The following is a 15,410-nucleotide window of genomic DNA, read 5'->3' as shown; positions in this document are numbered from 1 at the left end:
AAATATTATCAATATGTACAAACACATTTGTATATATTAAATCTAAATATTTACATAATTTCTTTATTTTCATTACTGGAATGCACTACTAACTTGACGTACATTTAATAAAGTAAAATAAATATGAATACTCTTGTATTTAAATGTTTATTCTTTTATTTTCATTACTGGAAAAAGCAATATATTTATTATTACAGTAATGAGAATCTAATGAGGATCATCATTAAATGACAATAAAAAAAACTTAACAGTGCACATCTGGACACGTTACAGTAATGAGCATTTAGGGGTTAAATTGTGCTTAACTGTCTTGAAAATCACATGCAAAAAATTTCTTCTGTTTCTTTATGCATAACTTATTTTCTTTCATTTTGGGATGAAATGATTGAGTGTTTTAATTGTAAACTGTTTTCCTGCGTTGTATAATATATGTTTGCTGTAGAGAGCTGTTGCTACTGCGTTTGTCAGCAGACTCTTGCTAAGGTTCGAAGGCCGTGGAGCGTTTGGATGGCATCCTAGTTGCATAAAAAGCAGTATATTCTCCAAACTTGTTTGCTATTTAAAATAAACGGTGCTGTACTTTATACAGTCCCAGAGGTCTGTCCAGTCGTTTAGAGTCAGTCAAACTTTACACAGCACATAAATCATTTGCTTTCACAGCTTTCAGCCAGTGCCAAGCTGCGGTCCGTCCCGCCCACCGGACAATGCCACGCCAGAACCAGCCGAAAGCCTGTTCACCCCTCAGTCCAGAACCATGGAGAACGAGGGCACGAATGAACTGGACCTGGACGATGCCGGAAAGGCTCAGAGGATGAAGCAGCCGTTTTGGGTGCTTTATCGGAGCTCAAAGGCAGTTCAGTGCCCACTCAATGCCCCTATTGTGCCCCTGTGAGAGGACAGGCCAGGTCGGGCAGGTTCTGGAAACTGACCTTACAATAGAGGGACGCACAAAGAACAGCTTGTGCAGACTGAAGCCTGAAAACCCCGGGCCAACGTGTGCTTCACAAACACACACACACACACACACGGACCCTCCGGTGGAACGCGCCATCCCTTATTCGTGTCATTATTATTTAGACCGTTTTGTGATTTTTAAGTTTCTATTTCCTCTCTTTGCGATGTCATGTTCTTCTTTTCTCTACGTGGGTGGGGTTTTTTTTTTTTAACACACTGGTGTCTCTATTTCCATCATTCTAACAGTCACACTTTTTTTGGTTCCTCATGTTTTTTTTTATTTTAGTATTGTTTAAATTTTAGTATTATTTATATTATAGTTTTTCATGAATTTGCTTTTATTTTTATATTCTGTTTCAATTTTAGTTTACATTTTAGTAATTTTTTTAGATGTTTTTGTCATCTTTTTCATTTACTTATTCATTTATTTTTTAAATATTGCTATTCAGGTTTAATTTATTTTTGTTTCAGTTTTAGTTTTTATTTATTTCCACTTAGTAATTTTAGTGCTTTAAATTAAACTTACTTCAGTTATTTTTATTTTTTTACCTTTATTTCACTAGGATGTCCCATTGAGATCAATGATCTCTTTTACAAAGTTAGTTGCCAATTTCTTTTCTAATTTTTGTTCCATTCAAGTCGTTCATCCATTTCATTTTATTTTACTTTATTTTATTTGTATTTTTTTATTATTATATCACTATTTTATTTTTTATTTTAGTTTTAATATTTATTTTTAATATTATTATATTTTCAGCTTTTTTTTTTTTCAATTAACAAAAAAACTTTTTTTTAAATAGTTTTAGTTTTAGTTAACACTAATAACCCTGTGACTGACACAGTGTTATCCATCTCTTTTATACCTGATTAAATAACATTTCTCTCTAGAAAAGTAATAAAAATGAAATGGGAAAAGTGTCTGTCAGATAAAAATTGAATAACTGAGTCTTTGGTACAAGAGAAGCTGCTTTACAGGAGAATTTAACATTATTTCAATTTTTTTCCCCGTAGATTTGTGCAAACGCTGCAGCCATAATTCAATGTGTTTGTGAGGATTGTTGTGCAGTTGCTAGGGGGTTGCTATGTGGTTGCTAAGGTGTTGCTGTTGCTATGGCGTTCCTGTGTAGTTGCTAGGGCAATCTGGGTGGTTACTATGTTGTTCTGGGTGATGCTTGCTTTGCAAAATTCTATTAAATGCCTTCCTCTGTTTCAGATAAATTAATGTGTTGGTTTGGCCTTGTGTGCATTATTAAAAATTGATCCATGTTCTGCTAATATATTGAAAACGTCGTTAAGCTCCTGTTTCCATTTCCGTCAGACTCTCCGCGCTTTCTTGTGCTGTTTGTTTGTGATCTTAACATGGAGTTGTTTTGTGTTTGACGGGATTTGCACTGGTTAATTTAGCACTTGATGACAAGAACAGCAAAGCAGGAAGGAGACGTTTATCTCTAGTTCTCACTTGTTCGTTCCCTCACTCGGTTTCGTCTGCGGTGGATATCCGGCCGCTCCAACCTCTGCCTGCAAACAGGAAGTGACTGTGTGTGCAGTGGTGGGAGCTTCCTGTTACGACTGGCCTGCTTGCTACCACACCTATGACCAATAATGGTCTTTCTAACACAGCACCCGTATTCATTAATGCTGGAAAACATCACTGTTGCTGCTATTGCTCATACTTAGACATGAGGCGTTCGAACAAACCACAGGCATTGGGTGTGGTTTGTTGAGGAAAGGTGTGCTGTTACTTCTCTTAGTGATTAGACGTTAAATTTTTAGCCAGCGAATGTGAAAATCTAGTTTAAATATATTGATTTCTAGTGTACTGATTAATTTACTTACAAGTCACATTTATTTATATAGTGCTTTATACAATACAGACTGTTTTAAAGCAGACGTAGATATGTGGGGGCGTGTTTAAACGAGGTGTTTTAGGTAGGTGTGGCTGACTCTTAACTTTTATAAAGAATATCTCTTTGGATTTGAGACTTTAGTCTTTGCAACTTTACAGATCTTCTTTATGCACCAAGAGCTTGTAACACTTCAAAGAGAAAGGAAAAATTGAAATCGCATCATATGACCCCTTTAATAAAACATTAAAATAACTGTTAATGTTGTAAAATTTGTCAGTTATGAAATGAATTCAATTTCATTTAAACGCAGCTTTAAAGAAGATATAGTGTCAATATTCCACTTAATTCAGTTTAAGAAAGTTAAAAAGTAAAAAAAAAAAAAAGTTTAGGGTCAGTTTTTTAGGGAAATTGTTTTTTTATTCATCAGGGATGCGTTAAATTGTTTAAAAATGACAGTAAAGACATTTATAATGTTACAAAAGATTTCTGTTCAATGAAATGCTGTTATTTTAAACTTTCTATTCATTAAAGAATCCTGAGAAATACAATGTTTCACAGTTTCCACAAAAATATTCGGCAACACGACTGTTTTCAACATTGATGATAATCAGAAATGTTTCTTGAGCAGCAAATCCACATATCAGAATGATTTCTGAAGATCATGTGACACTGAAGACTGGAGTAATGATGCTGAAAATTCAGCTTTGATCCCAGGAATAAATTACATTTTAAAATCTGTACAAATAGAAAACACAGATTTTAAATAGTAATAATATTTCAATATTTTTTTGCTGATTTTACTGTATTTTTAATCAAATAAATGCAGCCTTTCTTACCAACCCCAAACTTTTTAAAGGTAGTAAACACAGCAAAATCTTCCCATGGTAGTCATTTCTATAAATAACACGGATCTTAGAGGTTCGAAGTCTACTGTAATGACACATTTGCATTTCCTCTCCTCTTTATGTGTCATCTACTAAAATACACACTGCAGTACATCATGCTCACACCCATAATACCACAAACCATTCTTTACCGAGTATCTCCACACATTGCATTTTACTGCGCTGTACATCTGTGTTTATGGTCTTGCTTTTGGGACAGTTTCCTTTCACTTTCCATTTGTCTTGTTGTAATGTGAAGAGTTGCTCTTAACTTATCTTGACACATTGCAGCTTCAGATGCCTTAGACGACCTTTAATTAGTGCCCTGAAATGTGATTAGGTGGTTGCTCTCTGCAGATCAGATGAGGATGTCTCGGAGAGAAGAGTGAGGACTGAAGAAGGCATTAGAAGAGTAATGTTGCAGCACAATGAGCCTAAAACTGCTGATGTTTCGCTAAAATCATAGTGAGGACTGAAGAAGGCATTAGAAGAGTAATGTTGCAGCACAACGAGCCTAAAACTGCTGATGTTTCGCTAAAATCATGCATCCATATGGCAAGCCGTTTTGACTTTTATTCATTCTCAGGATATGAATTCTTGATATCAACAATTCAATTTTTACTAGTTAAAATGTTAATTCTTGATATCAGGAATTAGATTTCTACTAGTAACAAATTGCTGATATCAAAAATTCAATTTCTGCGAGTGATGATGTCATTGTTGATATCAAGAATTAACATTGTTACTAGTGGAAATGTAATTGCTGATATCAAAAATAGCAATTGTTACTAGTAGAAATCTAATTCCTGATATCAAGAATTAACATTTTAACTAGTAAAAATTGAATTGTTGATATCAAGAATTCATATCCTGAGAATGAATAAAAGTCAAAACGGCTTGCCATAGCATCCACCGCTTCTACGGGCGACTTTGACCATTGCATTTTAAATAGTTCATAGTTTTTGCTTGTTTTTCATTATAGAATAGTTCTAGACTTTGTCTAGCTGTGCTTTTTATTGCAAGAGACTTGCGTAAATGGCCTTAAGAAAATTGTCAGATTATGGTCATCTGATAATAAAGCCAGCCGAATTCAGACTCACTCACTATTGCATTTTGAATTGACATAGTTTTGCTTTAATGGATGTTATGTTTGTTACAATTGAAGTATGTTTTTAAATGAATGTTTCTTTCTCATATTCCATTTAATGTGTAGAGACAACAAAAATTAGATAAATAAATTGGTATCAAATTAGCAAGTGCTCCCTGTGGTTTTCTGCAAAATGAATGCTTAGTGGTTTAATGTTTGAAAATAAAAAAATGAAAACAATTATTAGCATTGTAATTTTACCATTGTACTGTAAAATCAAATATGATATTTTTTCTTAAATACTTGGATTGTAATTTTACTATGAAATATTGCAATTGTAATATATCTTATTTTGTTAATATTTTTATTTAGTAGTAGTAGTAGTAGTAATAACAACAACAACAAAAACAACAATAATAATATATATTATTATTATTGCTGTTGTTGTATATTCATATTTATGTATAATTCCTTTTTTGCCTTTAATTTAACAATTAATATTTTTGCTTTTCTATTTGGTGACACTATAATCCCAGAAATTACACACTTCATCTTTAAAGCTTACATGTTTCTGAGATGATATGGCATTTTCATGTGAAATCAGAAAAAATAGACAGGGTCATTAATGCAGTGATCTCTTGTGAATTTTCCCATGATCCCTCGTGACAGAATACAGCTCAGCTTTGTGTAGCTGGACCACACCTTATCAGAGCGCCGATTCAAAGCAGTGGTCCGCCTTATCTAGACCCAACAGGACGACTGATCCGGTTGCCATGACAACCGCTCCACCAGGTGTTTATGGAGATGAAGTGCTGTGTTTGCCTGTAATTACCTGAGCTCAACTGCGGAAGACTTCCACGCTTCAGCAGACGCGGCACACGCCTGTAGATGACAGTCATCTGGAAGCAACAATCAGCCGAGTCTGAACGCCTCCTTGGACAAAATGCATTCGTTCGCTGAGAATGTATGCATGATGCATGCTGGGGGTTGATGCTTGCATGCTTTTCATGCACCAGGTTTGACCCCTTAACTGTGCCATTAGCTGGCATTTCTGTCAGGTTTCAGACATTCAGGCCTTATTTAACAGTACGGTTCTGGATCTTTCACTTGTTTTGTCAGATTTGCCTGATTGCATGTTTAGACTGGCTCATTTTTCCTCATGTTTACATTAGTGGCTCCTGTTTCTTTCATGTGAAATTTTTGTTTACCGCAGGCAAGACGACTGTGGCTCAGTTCTGAAGAAACAGCAGTCGTGTTGTCGATATTGTGTCAGTCTTTCTGGTGCCGTTCTTACCAGTTGTTGAGACAGCATGCATAGTACCCCTTTTTTTTACACTTCGTTTCTTTATTGTGTTTTGTGTTTGTATTTCTCAGCAAAATATTATAAAAGTCTGCATAAGAAAAGGATGTTTTCTATTCAACCGTTCTTGAAGTAATTGGAAACAGAAAAGAACAATGAATATACTATAAGCCATTTAGTGCAAAGCTATTATATTAATGTTTTGTTTTTTGCTGTTGATGATAATAATCAATATACAGCTCTATATTTATGTATTTTCCAAAAGGATTTTATTTATTTCTTGATTGATTGCGTAATTTATTTACAGTTTGTTATTTATTATTATATTTAGTTGTCTGGCCTTTGAGTTTGAAGATATTCAAAATACATTAGTTATGTATTTGCTCAAAGGGTTTTATTTTATTTATTTTATTTATTTATTTTAAATATTTTTTTTTTTCAAGATGTTCAGCATATATTACCATATGTGTATGCATTTGCTAAAAGTGTTTTATGTTTTTTGTTTTGTTTTGTTTTTTACCCTCCGCCGCCCTCAGCCGAAGAGAACAGCTCCTTTCTTCTGCTTCATTCCCTGCTGCTTGCACAAACACATGCCATTCTCTCATCCGCACACACTCTAGATGCTGTTGTTTGGTATCTGGGAATGGGGCAGGTGTGGATGGGATACAACGAAAGCCAGCGACTAATCGGCCTCACGTAGAGGCTCATCTCTCTCCTCCATTTGCAATATGGCGGAAGAGAGAACACGTTAGGAAGTGAGGCCGCCTTGTTCGTTTCACCATATGTCAGGTGGCGTTTGTGCAGTTATGGAAGTGTAATTTCGAGCGGAGGCCTTTCACGTTCCCAGAGGAGAGTGCAAACTCCTCGCTCTTGATGCCAACAGCAAACATATGTCACGGTCGTTGGAATTTGGGTTGCTTTGTATCGTGTCATGTGTTTGTGCTTGTGTTAATCCATGATAAATGGCGTTTGATGACAGGGTCATGAGAACACGCATATGGCCTGTTAATTGCTTTGTGTTCATGTTCGAAAACACAAAATAACAGATCTCTGCACACTACAAGCAAAACAGTACAGCAGACATTCACTTCATGAAATGTCTTGTTGACCTTGTTGTTTTCCGTTTGTGTTTGATTGTAAGAATTAGCATCTAGCTAAGTTTTTTCGCTTAATATTCATGAATACATAACTTTTAGATTCATTTATATACAGCTTTTTATTCAGCTGAAAATGTCTGTTGGGCTTGGGTAATTTTACCCAAGTTTTGGCACACTGTTATAAATATATTAAGATTTTGTACACACTAATTTGTGTTTTGCATACTTCCATTACCTGGATAGTAATGGAATTGGGATGTAGCGTGAGAAACCGAACACATTCAAGCATCTTAAGCTGTTTTCTGTTGTTTTTCTATTTTTCAGGCCCTGCAGAAGTTGGCGAGTCAGTATTTAAAGAGGGACTGGCCTGGGATCAAACCAGACGACCAGAGGACAGATTACAGGTGAATAAAAAATCATCTTTCACAAGTTTCCCTATGAGTGTTTTACAGCGATAGTTTGTGTTTCTTGAATCTTACAACACAGCCATAACTAAGTTTCAGAGTTGTCTAGTGATTAATTTCATTGTGATTTTACTGTCGAAAATAGAAATGTCGATGTTTTTTTCTTCTAAATCAACATTTTAAAGGTGTATTTCACCCAGAAATTAAAATTTGTCATCATTTACTCACCCTCTTGTCGTTCCAAATCTGTATGATTTTTTTTATACTGCTGAGCACAAGATATTTTAAAGAATGTTGGTAACCAAACTCTATTGGGACCAGAAACTGTTTGGTTACCCACATTCTTTAAAATATTCAAAAGAAAGAAATTCATACAGGTTTGTAACAACTTACATGTAACGGTGAGGCAATGACAAAAAAGTTCATATTTGGGTGAACTAGTGGCTGACTCTGAACTTTTATAAAGAATATCTCTTTGGATTTGAGACTTTAGTCTTTGCAACTTTACAGATCTTCTTTATGCACCAAGAGCTTGTAACACTCCAAAGAGAAAGGAAAAATTGAAATCGCATCATATGACCCCTTTAAGAGAAACTACTGCAGTTTTTTTTTTTGATTGACGATTGACGCTTTGCATGGTAATGAAAATTTGGATAGCTGTTTGAAATGAACTACATCAAATGGCTGCTCCACTACATTGACTAGAAGCCAATCTATCCAGTTTTTTTAAAATATACACTTTTCCTTCGTTTTTTTTGTTTGTTTTTTCATGTAGACCACTATAATAATGCAACAAGTATGAAATGTTTACTTTACCTTGAGTAAGTTCATTATGATCATGACTGACCATGTGTGAAGCAAACTTCCAGTTTAGAAGGACGACCTGTGAATAAATTGCCATCTGATTGCAGTCCAAGTTTTGTTGCGAAGGAACTGTGCCAATGTGTTTTTTTTTTACTGTACATGTAATCAGAAACTGTCTAAATAGGGCTTTTGTTTGCATGGGAATAGCGCTCCATAAATAGTGTTTGCAATCAGTAACCATGTTTTTCCTGCTGCAGGAATGTGTATGGAGTGTGGCGGGCTTATCTTGAAGGCACCGTGCAGGTGACCCAGTCTCGACTCAACGTCTGCGAGAACTACAAGAACGAGATCTCGGACCCCGCCAAAACTTTACGCCTCTACAAAGAACAGCAGCTGAAAAAGGTACCGACCTCGGTCCTCGATCCTGTGCCCCGATCCTTCATGTAATTCTCTAACATCCCCCCTCTCTCTCTCTCTCTGCTGTCCCACGACGGTCGCCCGCAGTGCATTGAGCAGCTGGGTCGGATCCAGGCAGAGCTCCAGGATTCAGTGAAGGATCTGGCCAAGTCCAAAAAGAAATACTTTGAGCTGGAGCAGATGGCCCAGGCTGTGCGGGAAAAGGCCGACATTGAGTCCAAGTAAGTGCGTCTGGTATTGCAGGTGCAAACAGTCCCAGAGGTGCCCGGATCAGAAACACACACTTCACAAGTGCTTGTCCCATTAATTGAGTCCCATTAATTAATGAATAACCACTTCACTCTCAGAAAAAAAATGTACGAAGCTGTCACTGGGGCGGTACGCTAAGTACTTCTTTGTACCATATTTACCCCTAAATGATACATATTAGTACTTTAAAATTGTATATTAGTACCTTTTGAAAAGTCAAGTTACGCCTTATCAGTTTATGCATTCCCTGGGAATCAAACCCATGACCTTGGTGTTGGTAGCGCTATGCTCTGCTGGAATGCCTTTTCCATAAAAATGTGCAAAGCTGAGAATTGTATAATTGTATTATTTTTCAGTACAGCTTAAATCCTTTTACATTTACTGTATTTACATTACATTGGGAATCGAACCCACGACCAGCAACATGCATTGCATTAGAAGTATGGTTTATCAAATCATATGTTCCCTGGGAATCAAACCCATGACTTTGGTGCTCTGCTGGAATGCTCTGCTGAAATGCCTTTTCCCATCAAAATGTGCATATCTGAGAATTGTCATTTTATTATTTTTCAGTAGAGCTTCAATCATTTTACATAACATTGGGAATCAAACCCATGACCATGGCATTGTAAGCACTGTGCTCCACTGTTGGAGCTTTTTGAGCCTTTTTAATTAAAATGTGCATATCTTGGCATTGCAATCAAATTATTTTTCAGTAGAGCTTAAATCCTTTTATTTCCATTTCCATTTGTGTATTTGCCAAACACTTTTATGCAAAGCAACATGCATTGCAATAAAAGTATGCTTTATCAGTTCATACTTTCCTGGGAATCAAATCTATGACTATGGCATTGCTCTGCTGTTTGAGCTACAGGAATGCCTTGCGTATAAAAATGTGCATATTTTGGTATTGTAATTTTTTGTATTTTATAAGAAGAGCTTGAATTATTTTGCATATATTTACATATTTACTTTACATTCGGATTCGAACCCATGATCTTGGCATTGGTAGTGCTCTGCTCTACTGTTTGAGCTTTTTAAAACTTTTTTCCCAAAAAGTGTGCATATCTTGGTAATTTTATTATTTTTCAGTAGAGCGTAAATCCTTTTACTTTATATTTAAATGTATGCATTTGGCACACTTTTATGTGGAGCGACTTACATTATGTTCAAGGTACTCTTTATCAGTTCATGCAATCCCTGGGAATAAAACCCATGACCTTGGCATTGCTAGCACCATTCTCTACTCTCACCGTGCTTTACTGTTTGAGCCACAGGAATGCCTTTTCTATAAAAATGTGTATACCTTGTAGCATTAATCCTTTTACATTTATTTACATTTGCATTTGTGTATTTGGCTGACACTATCATGCAAAGCGACGTACATTGCATTCAAGGTATGCTTTTTCAGTTCAGGAATCAAACCCATGATATTGGCATTGCTACCACCATGCTCTACTCTTTGAGCTTTTTGAGCCTTTTCCATAAAAATATGCATATTTGGGTACTGTAATTTAAAAATGTTATTGCGCTGAGCACTTTTCCACCTTATCAAAGATATTAGGCTCAGAATCGCAAACTCAAAGCATTAAAAGCGCCAAAGAATATAAAAGATGTGGCGTTGTGTTGAGATGCCTTCATTAAATATGCATTTCATTAATCCTTTTACATTTATTTACATTTGCATTTGTGTATTTGGCTGACACTATCATGCAAAGCGACGTACATTGCATTCAAGGTATGCTTTTTCACTGTAGGGAATACCCCACTCTGTTCAAAGCAATTTATTAGCCCGATGCAGAATTTGTTAAACACACTCAACCATCTCTCTCCATCTTCAAGGGCCATTTGTACCCACACTACTATTGCCATTTCAAAGCCTCTGCCAAGACCGGATTAGACAGAGAGGCGAAAGATGAGTCCAGTGGCGCGGTGTTGTGAGCTCCTCGCTCAGTTCTTCTATTGATTTTGGCTATCGATGTTGTGCTGCTTAGCATGGCTGGCAGTAAAGCTGAATTAGAATCAGTTATTGTTCTCATCGGTAGAAGGAAGATGGGAGAGAATCTGTCTTGTGTTCTTAATTTCATGCAAACTTGATGAATCAAATTGTATCAGACCCCAAAACAACTCTGATCTCTAATGAATACGGCTCTGTCATGTAGACATAATTTCTGAATCCAAATGTAAATCTGACATAAACAGAAAGTTAGATGTTAAGATTAACATTTTGATGGTTTGTGCAATTTTGTCCATCCTTTTATGGTTTTGGCATTTGAATTTGAACATAGATGGTTATAAAAAAAACTACTTTTGGTTTCAAAGAATATAGTAGTTCACCCAGAAGTGATTAATCATAATGTTATTCAAAATCCAAATGACAAAAGTAGTAGTTTTACAGCATCACTGTAGTAGTTTTTGACATCAATGTCACCAAATGGCTTTGGTTTTAAATCAGAATATACAGAAGCATGAATGAGAGCCACAGTGGAAGGTTGTGATATGTTAATATTATTATACTATTATAGTATTTATTAATATTTTGAATTAGCAATTATTTGTGTATTTTCAGTTTTCATTTTAATTGTAGTTTTAGTAATTTTGTTACATGTGTTTGTCATTTTTATACAGTACATTTTTGTATGTGTGTATATATATATATATATATATGTGTGTGTGTGTGTGTGTGTATATATGAAAAACAAGAACTGAAATAAAAATAAAGTAAATAAAAACTTTTAATTTAAAGTTCTTATTTTTCATTTTAGTACTTCAATTTAATTTTTTTAATGATGTCAAAAGATGTGGAATATAGTGCACAAGTCATAATTCACTTTAAATGTTTTTTCTCCATTTATGGAGCTTCTGATCTATGTTCTCTATGAAATTTCATTTTTCAGAAAGTCATACAGGTTTGAAATGAGATGAGAGTGCATAAATGATTCTCTTTTTGGGTGAACTTTTCCTTTAAGAACGCTACTTGACTTCATCTTAAAAAAAATTTTAAAAAAAAAAATTTATTTCTCTTTATTTATTCCTTCCCTTTTCTAGCTTGTACTTATTTGAACAATGCCTAAAACTTGGTATTTCAAGCACTTCCTGTATCTGTTTGCCTCTTTAAGAAGAATCGCTTTATGTATTCCCCAATTGTAAGTCGCTTTGGATAAAAGCGTCGGCAAAATGACTAAATGTAAATGTAAGAGAAGAAGTCATATCAGCAATGGCAAAGCCAGATTCATGCCAGCTTTATAAAGCCTCTTCCTTCCTTTCACAGGTTGCAGGAGTGAACCACTCTAGTTTGATTTATAATGTCTGTTTCCTCCTCGACACAAATCTGGGATGGTTTTGATCTAGGCTTTCATTTATCCTGCCTGTTCCTTCCGCCAGGTCTGATATATCTGTGATTTATAATACCTGCTCTGTGTTCTCTCAGGTCGAAGCTGGGTCTGTTCCAGTCCCGGATAAGTTTACAGAAAGCCAGTGTGAAGGTAGACACCACCGTCTGTCTCTCTGAATTATACAGTGTTGGAATGACTTGACAATGTGTAAATGATGACAAAATTGTAATTTATAGATGGACTGTCCCTTTAAATGGATGTTCCAGAGGCTTGTGTTTTGCACTTCTTGAAGTTTTGGACCTTATTTGTGTGTTTCAGTTGAAAGCCAAGAGGAGCGATTGTAACTCCAAAGCAACCCACGCGAGGAACGAGTATCTTCTCACATTGGCGGCTGCCAACGCACATCACGACCGCTACTACCAGACCGACCTGGTCAATTGCATCAAGGTGAGCACCATGATCAGCGATGCAGTGTTATTTTAGTATTTATATACTATTATAGTATTTACTTATTTCTTTTTTTATAATATTTTATTAATATTTTTATCTTAATTTTGTTACATGCTTTTGTCATTTTTAATAGTTTTTTATTTATTTATTATTTCTATTTAGGTATGATTTTTTTATTTCAGTTTTAGTTTTATTAATTTTAGTACTTCAGCTTAAATTTATTTATTTCAGTTGTTTAAGTTTTTCATGTAATATTTATATTGTATACTATTTCAGTTTGATTTCAAACACCAAAAATTATTTTTTTAAATAGTTTGTTAATGATAACAACACTGCTGCGATGACCTCTGAACCTAGCATCATAAATGCATGAAAGTAATTATTTATTAAAGCTCTTCATTAATTCTTCAGTTTAAAAAAAACTTGCGTCGATGTTGTCTAAATGGTCATTTTAAGGACTTTCATGGTGGATGAACTTCTGCATTAACAGTGCTTGACTTAATTTTACTGAATATTAGAATATTGATTTTCATGATTTCTGATTTGTTGGTTATGTATTTACATGAGTCATGTGTGTTGGAATGAATCTAGTACAGTGGGTCAGACAATGATGTAATCTATGGGCAGATCAAACTATGTACTTCCTGTGTAGATTTCCTCACAGGAAAAAGCTCCCTTGCAGAGAGAAATAGCTGCATGCTTTCTTTCTCTGCTCTTTTACTGGATAAGAGCGGTCTAGTCTTATGTCACTGAGTGTGTTTGCATGCAATAAGTTGTAAAAACTACTTTACCGCCATTCTGGTGTGTGCATTTGTGTTTGTGTTTTAAAAACTGAGAAAAGTTATTAAATCTCCTCAGGTATTTGTAATAAGCTGATTTGTGGTAGTTATCGTGTATCATGTTGTGCATGTAAACACACTGGCTGACTGGAGACGGTATTCCGCTTGCTTTCTTGTGCAGATGTTAAATGCTTGTAATGGCTGATTACGTAACTGAATGTTTGGTGTTTGTGGTCCAGCATATCTGGCTGTGTGTGTAATAGACAGAAGTTGGCTAGAACATCGAATCACGTCTGGTATGTGTTCACAGTGCCACCACGCACATGGGACTTTATATTTTAGTGACTATCGGGGTTATTATAGTTAACTAAACTAAAACTAAAACCAGAAAAAAATAATTTCTCATCTTGGAAATTAAAAAAAAAACGTTAACTGAAATAAAAGAAAATATATATATTAAGTATAATAAGTGTGTGTGTGTGTGTGAGTGTGTATTATACATATATATAATTATTTTTTTCAGCTAGTTGGCAACATTTCTCATTTTCTCATTTAGTTTAACTTGATGTACTAAAATAACTCAAATTAAAACTGAAATGAAAATAATAATATATAGACATATACAAAAAAAATCTAAATAAAAATTACAGAAACACACAACAAATTACTAAAACGTTAACAAAAAAATATAAAAATAAAAACGAATTCAAAATATGAAAAAAAAAAAAAACAATTATAATAGTATCTTGATGAGCTGCGAAAATATAAGTCAGTTTTGCACTGGATGAATGGATAAAACATTTAGTTTAATATAATGAAATATTTATGATTTATATTTTTGTCCGAATGCACATCTCCATCAATAGAGCCAGATGGTGTAGTTAAGAGTTCGCAAGCAGGTGTTAACAGGGCTGTGCTTAACCAACCAAACCATGACCTTTTAGTGGCGTCAACCGAAAAGGAAATTCATTTCAGAGTTAGAGCAGGTTATTACACTTTGATGAAAGAGATGAGGACGATTGTTTTCCCCCTTTGGAATAATGTGCACTGATGAATCATTCACAGTAAAACCAGAAGCATCTATTAGGGTCATTTTGATTTAATGTGTGCTTTAACAAACCTCATGTATGGTCTGAGCACTGAGCCCATTTGCAAAGACATTTTTATCCAATTATTCAGGCCTTGAAATATGACGAGTGTCCACTGATGCTGTGTGGTCGGGTCAGTGGATGTATGTGCCAGTATCTCCACAGACTGACAGCCGCTCCACTCATGGCCTTATTTAGTGATACAAACCCTCTCGAATTCTTCAACATCTTTCTTAATCTTGGACCTTTGGGAACAGATATCTGGGAGAATGTGCTGGCAAAACGACCGCCACATCCCCAAAGATACACATCACCCTTTAGGCAAACTTTTCTAAATCTGACATCAGAGTACATGCTTGTCAAATTCGAAATTAGAAGCTTTATATTAAATGTTTTTCAGAAGTTTTCTTTGTAACTGCATAAGTGATGCATGAGTGATGCATTTCAAACAGACTGTTGCAAGAGACTTAAAAAGACACATGGCATCATGGGTGATGGAGAATTGGAACAGATGAACAAACTAAAGTGATACACTTTTAAAGGTGACAAAGTGAAACTAATTACACACCCTTAACCATGATGAAAGTCTCTCTTATAAAAGTCACACATATTTTGCAGCAACAAATACAAGGCACCATTATTCAAGACACAATTATATATATATAGATAGATAGATAGATACATACATACATACATACATATATACATATATATA

At 35.0% G+C, this 15,410-nt stretch overlaps 1 protein-coding gene across 1 annotated transcript in view; it reads left to right on the top strand.

The window, feature by feature from the left end:
• The window catches only part of fchsd2 (FCH and double SH3 domains 2), an 89,765-nt gene that overhangs the window by 41,697 nt on the left and 32,658 nt on the right, over positions 1 to 15,410 (top strand). The window contains exons 4-8 of the mRNA XM_016509236.1: positions 7,494 to 7,573; positions 8,635 to 8,779; positions 8,882 to 9,015; positions 12,474 to 12,528; positions 12,697 to 12,825. Of these exons, the coding sequence (XP_016364722.1) occupies positions 7,494 to 7,573; positions 8,635 to 8,779; positions 8,882 to 9,015; positions 12,474 to 12,528; positions 12,697 to 12,825 (543 nt within the window). The remainder of the gene's footprint in view (positions 1 to 7,493; positions 7,574 to 8,634; positions 8,780 to 8,881; positions 9,016 to 12,473; positions 12,529 to 12,696; positions 12,826 to 15,410) is intronic.

The sequence above is a fragment of the Sinocyclocheilus rhinocerous genome, unplaced genomic scaffold (genome assembly GCF_001515625.1).
Source record: "Sinocyclocheilus rhinocerous isolate Xijiao unplaced genomic scaffold, SAMN03320098_v1.1 scaffold834, whole genome shotgun sequence".
In the NCBI taxonomy this organism is placed as follows: Eukaryota; Metazoa; Chordata; class Actinopteri; order Cypriniformes; family Cyprinidae; genus Sinocyclocheilus; species Sinocyclocheilus rhinocerous.
This window is presented reverse-complemented; position numbering and strand designations above follow the sequence as displayed.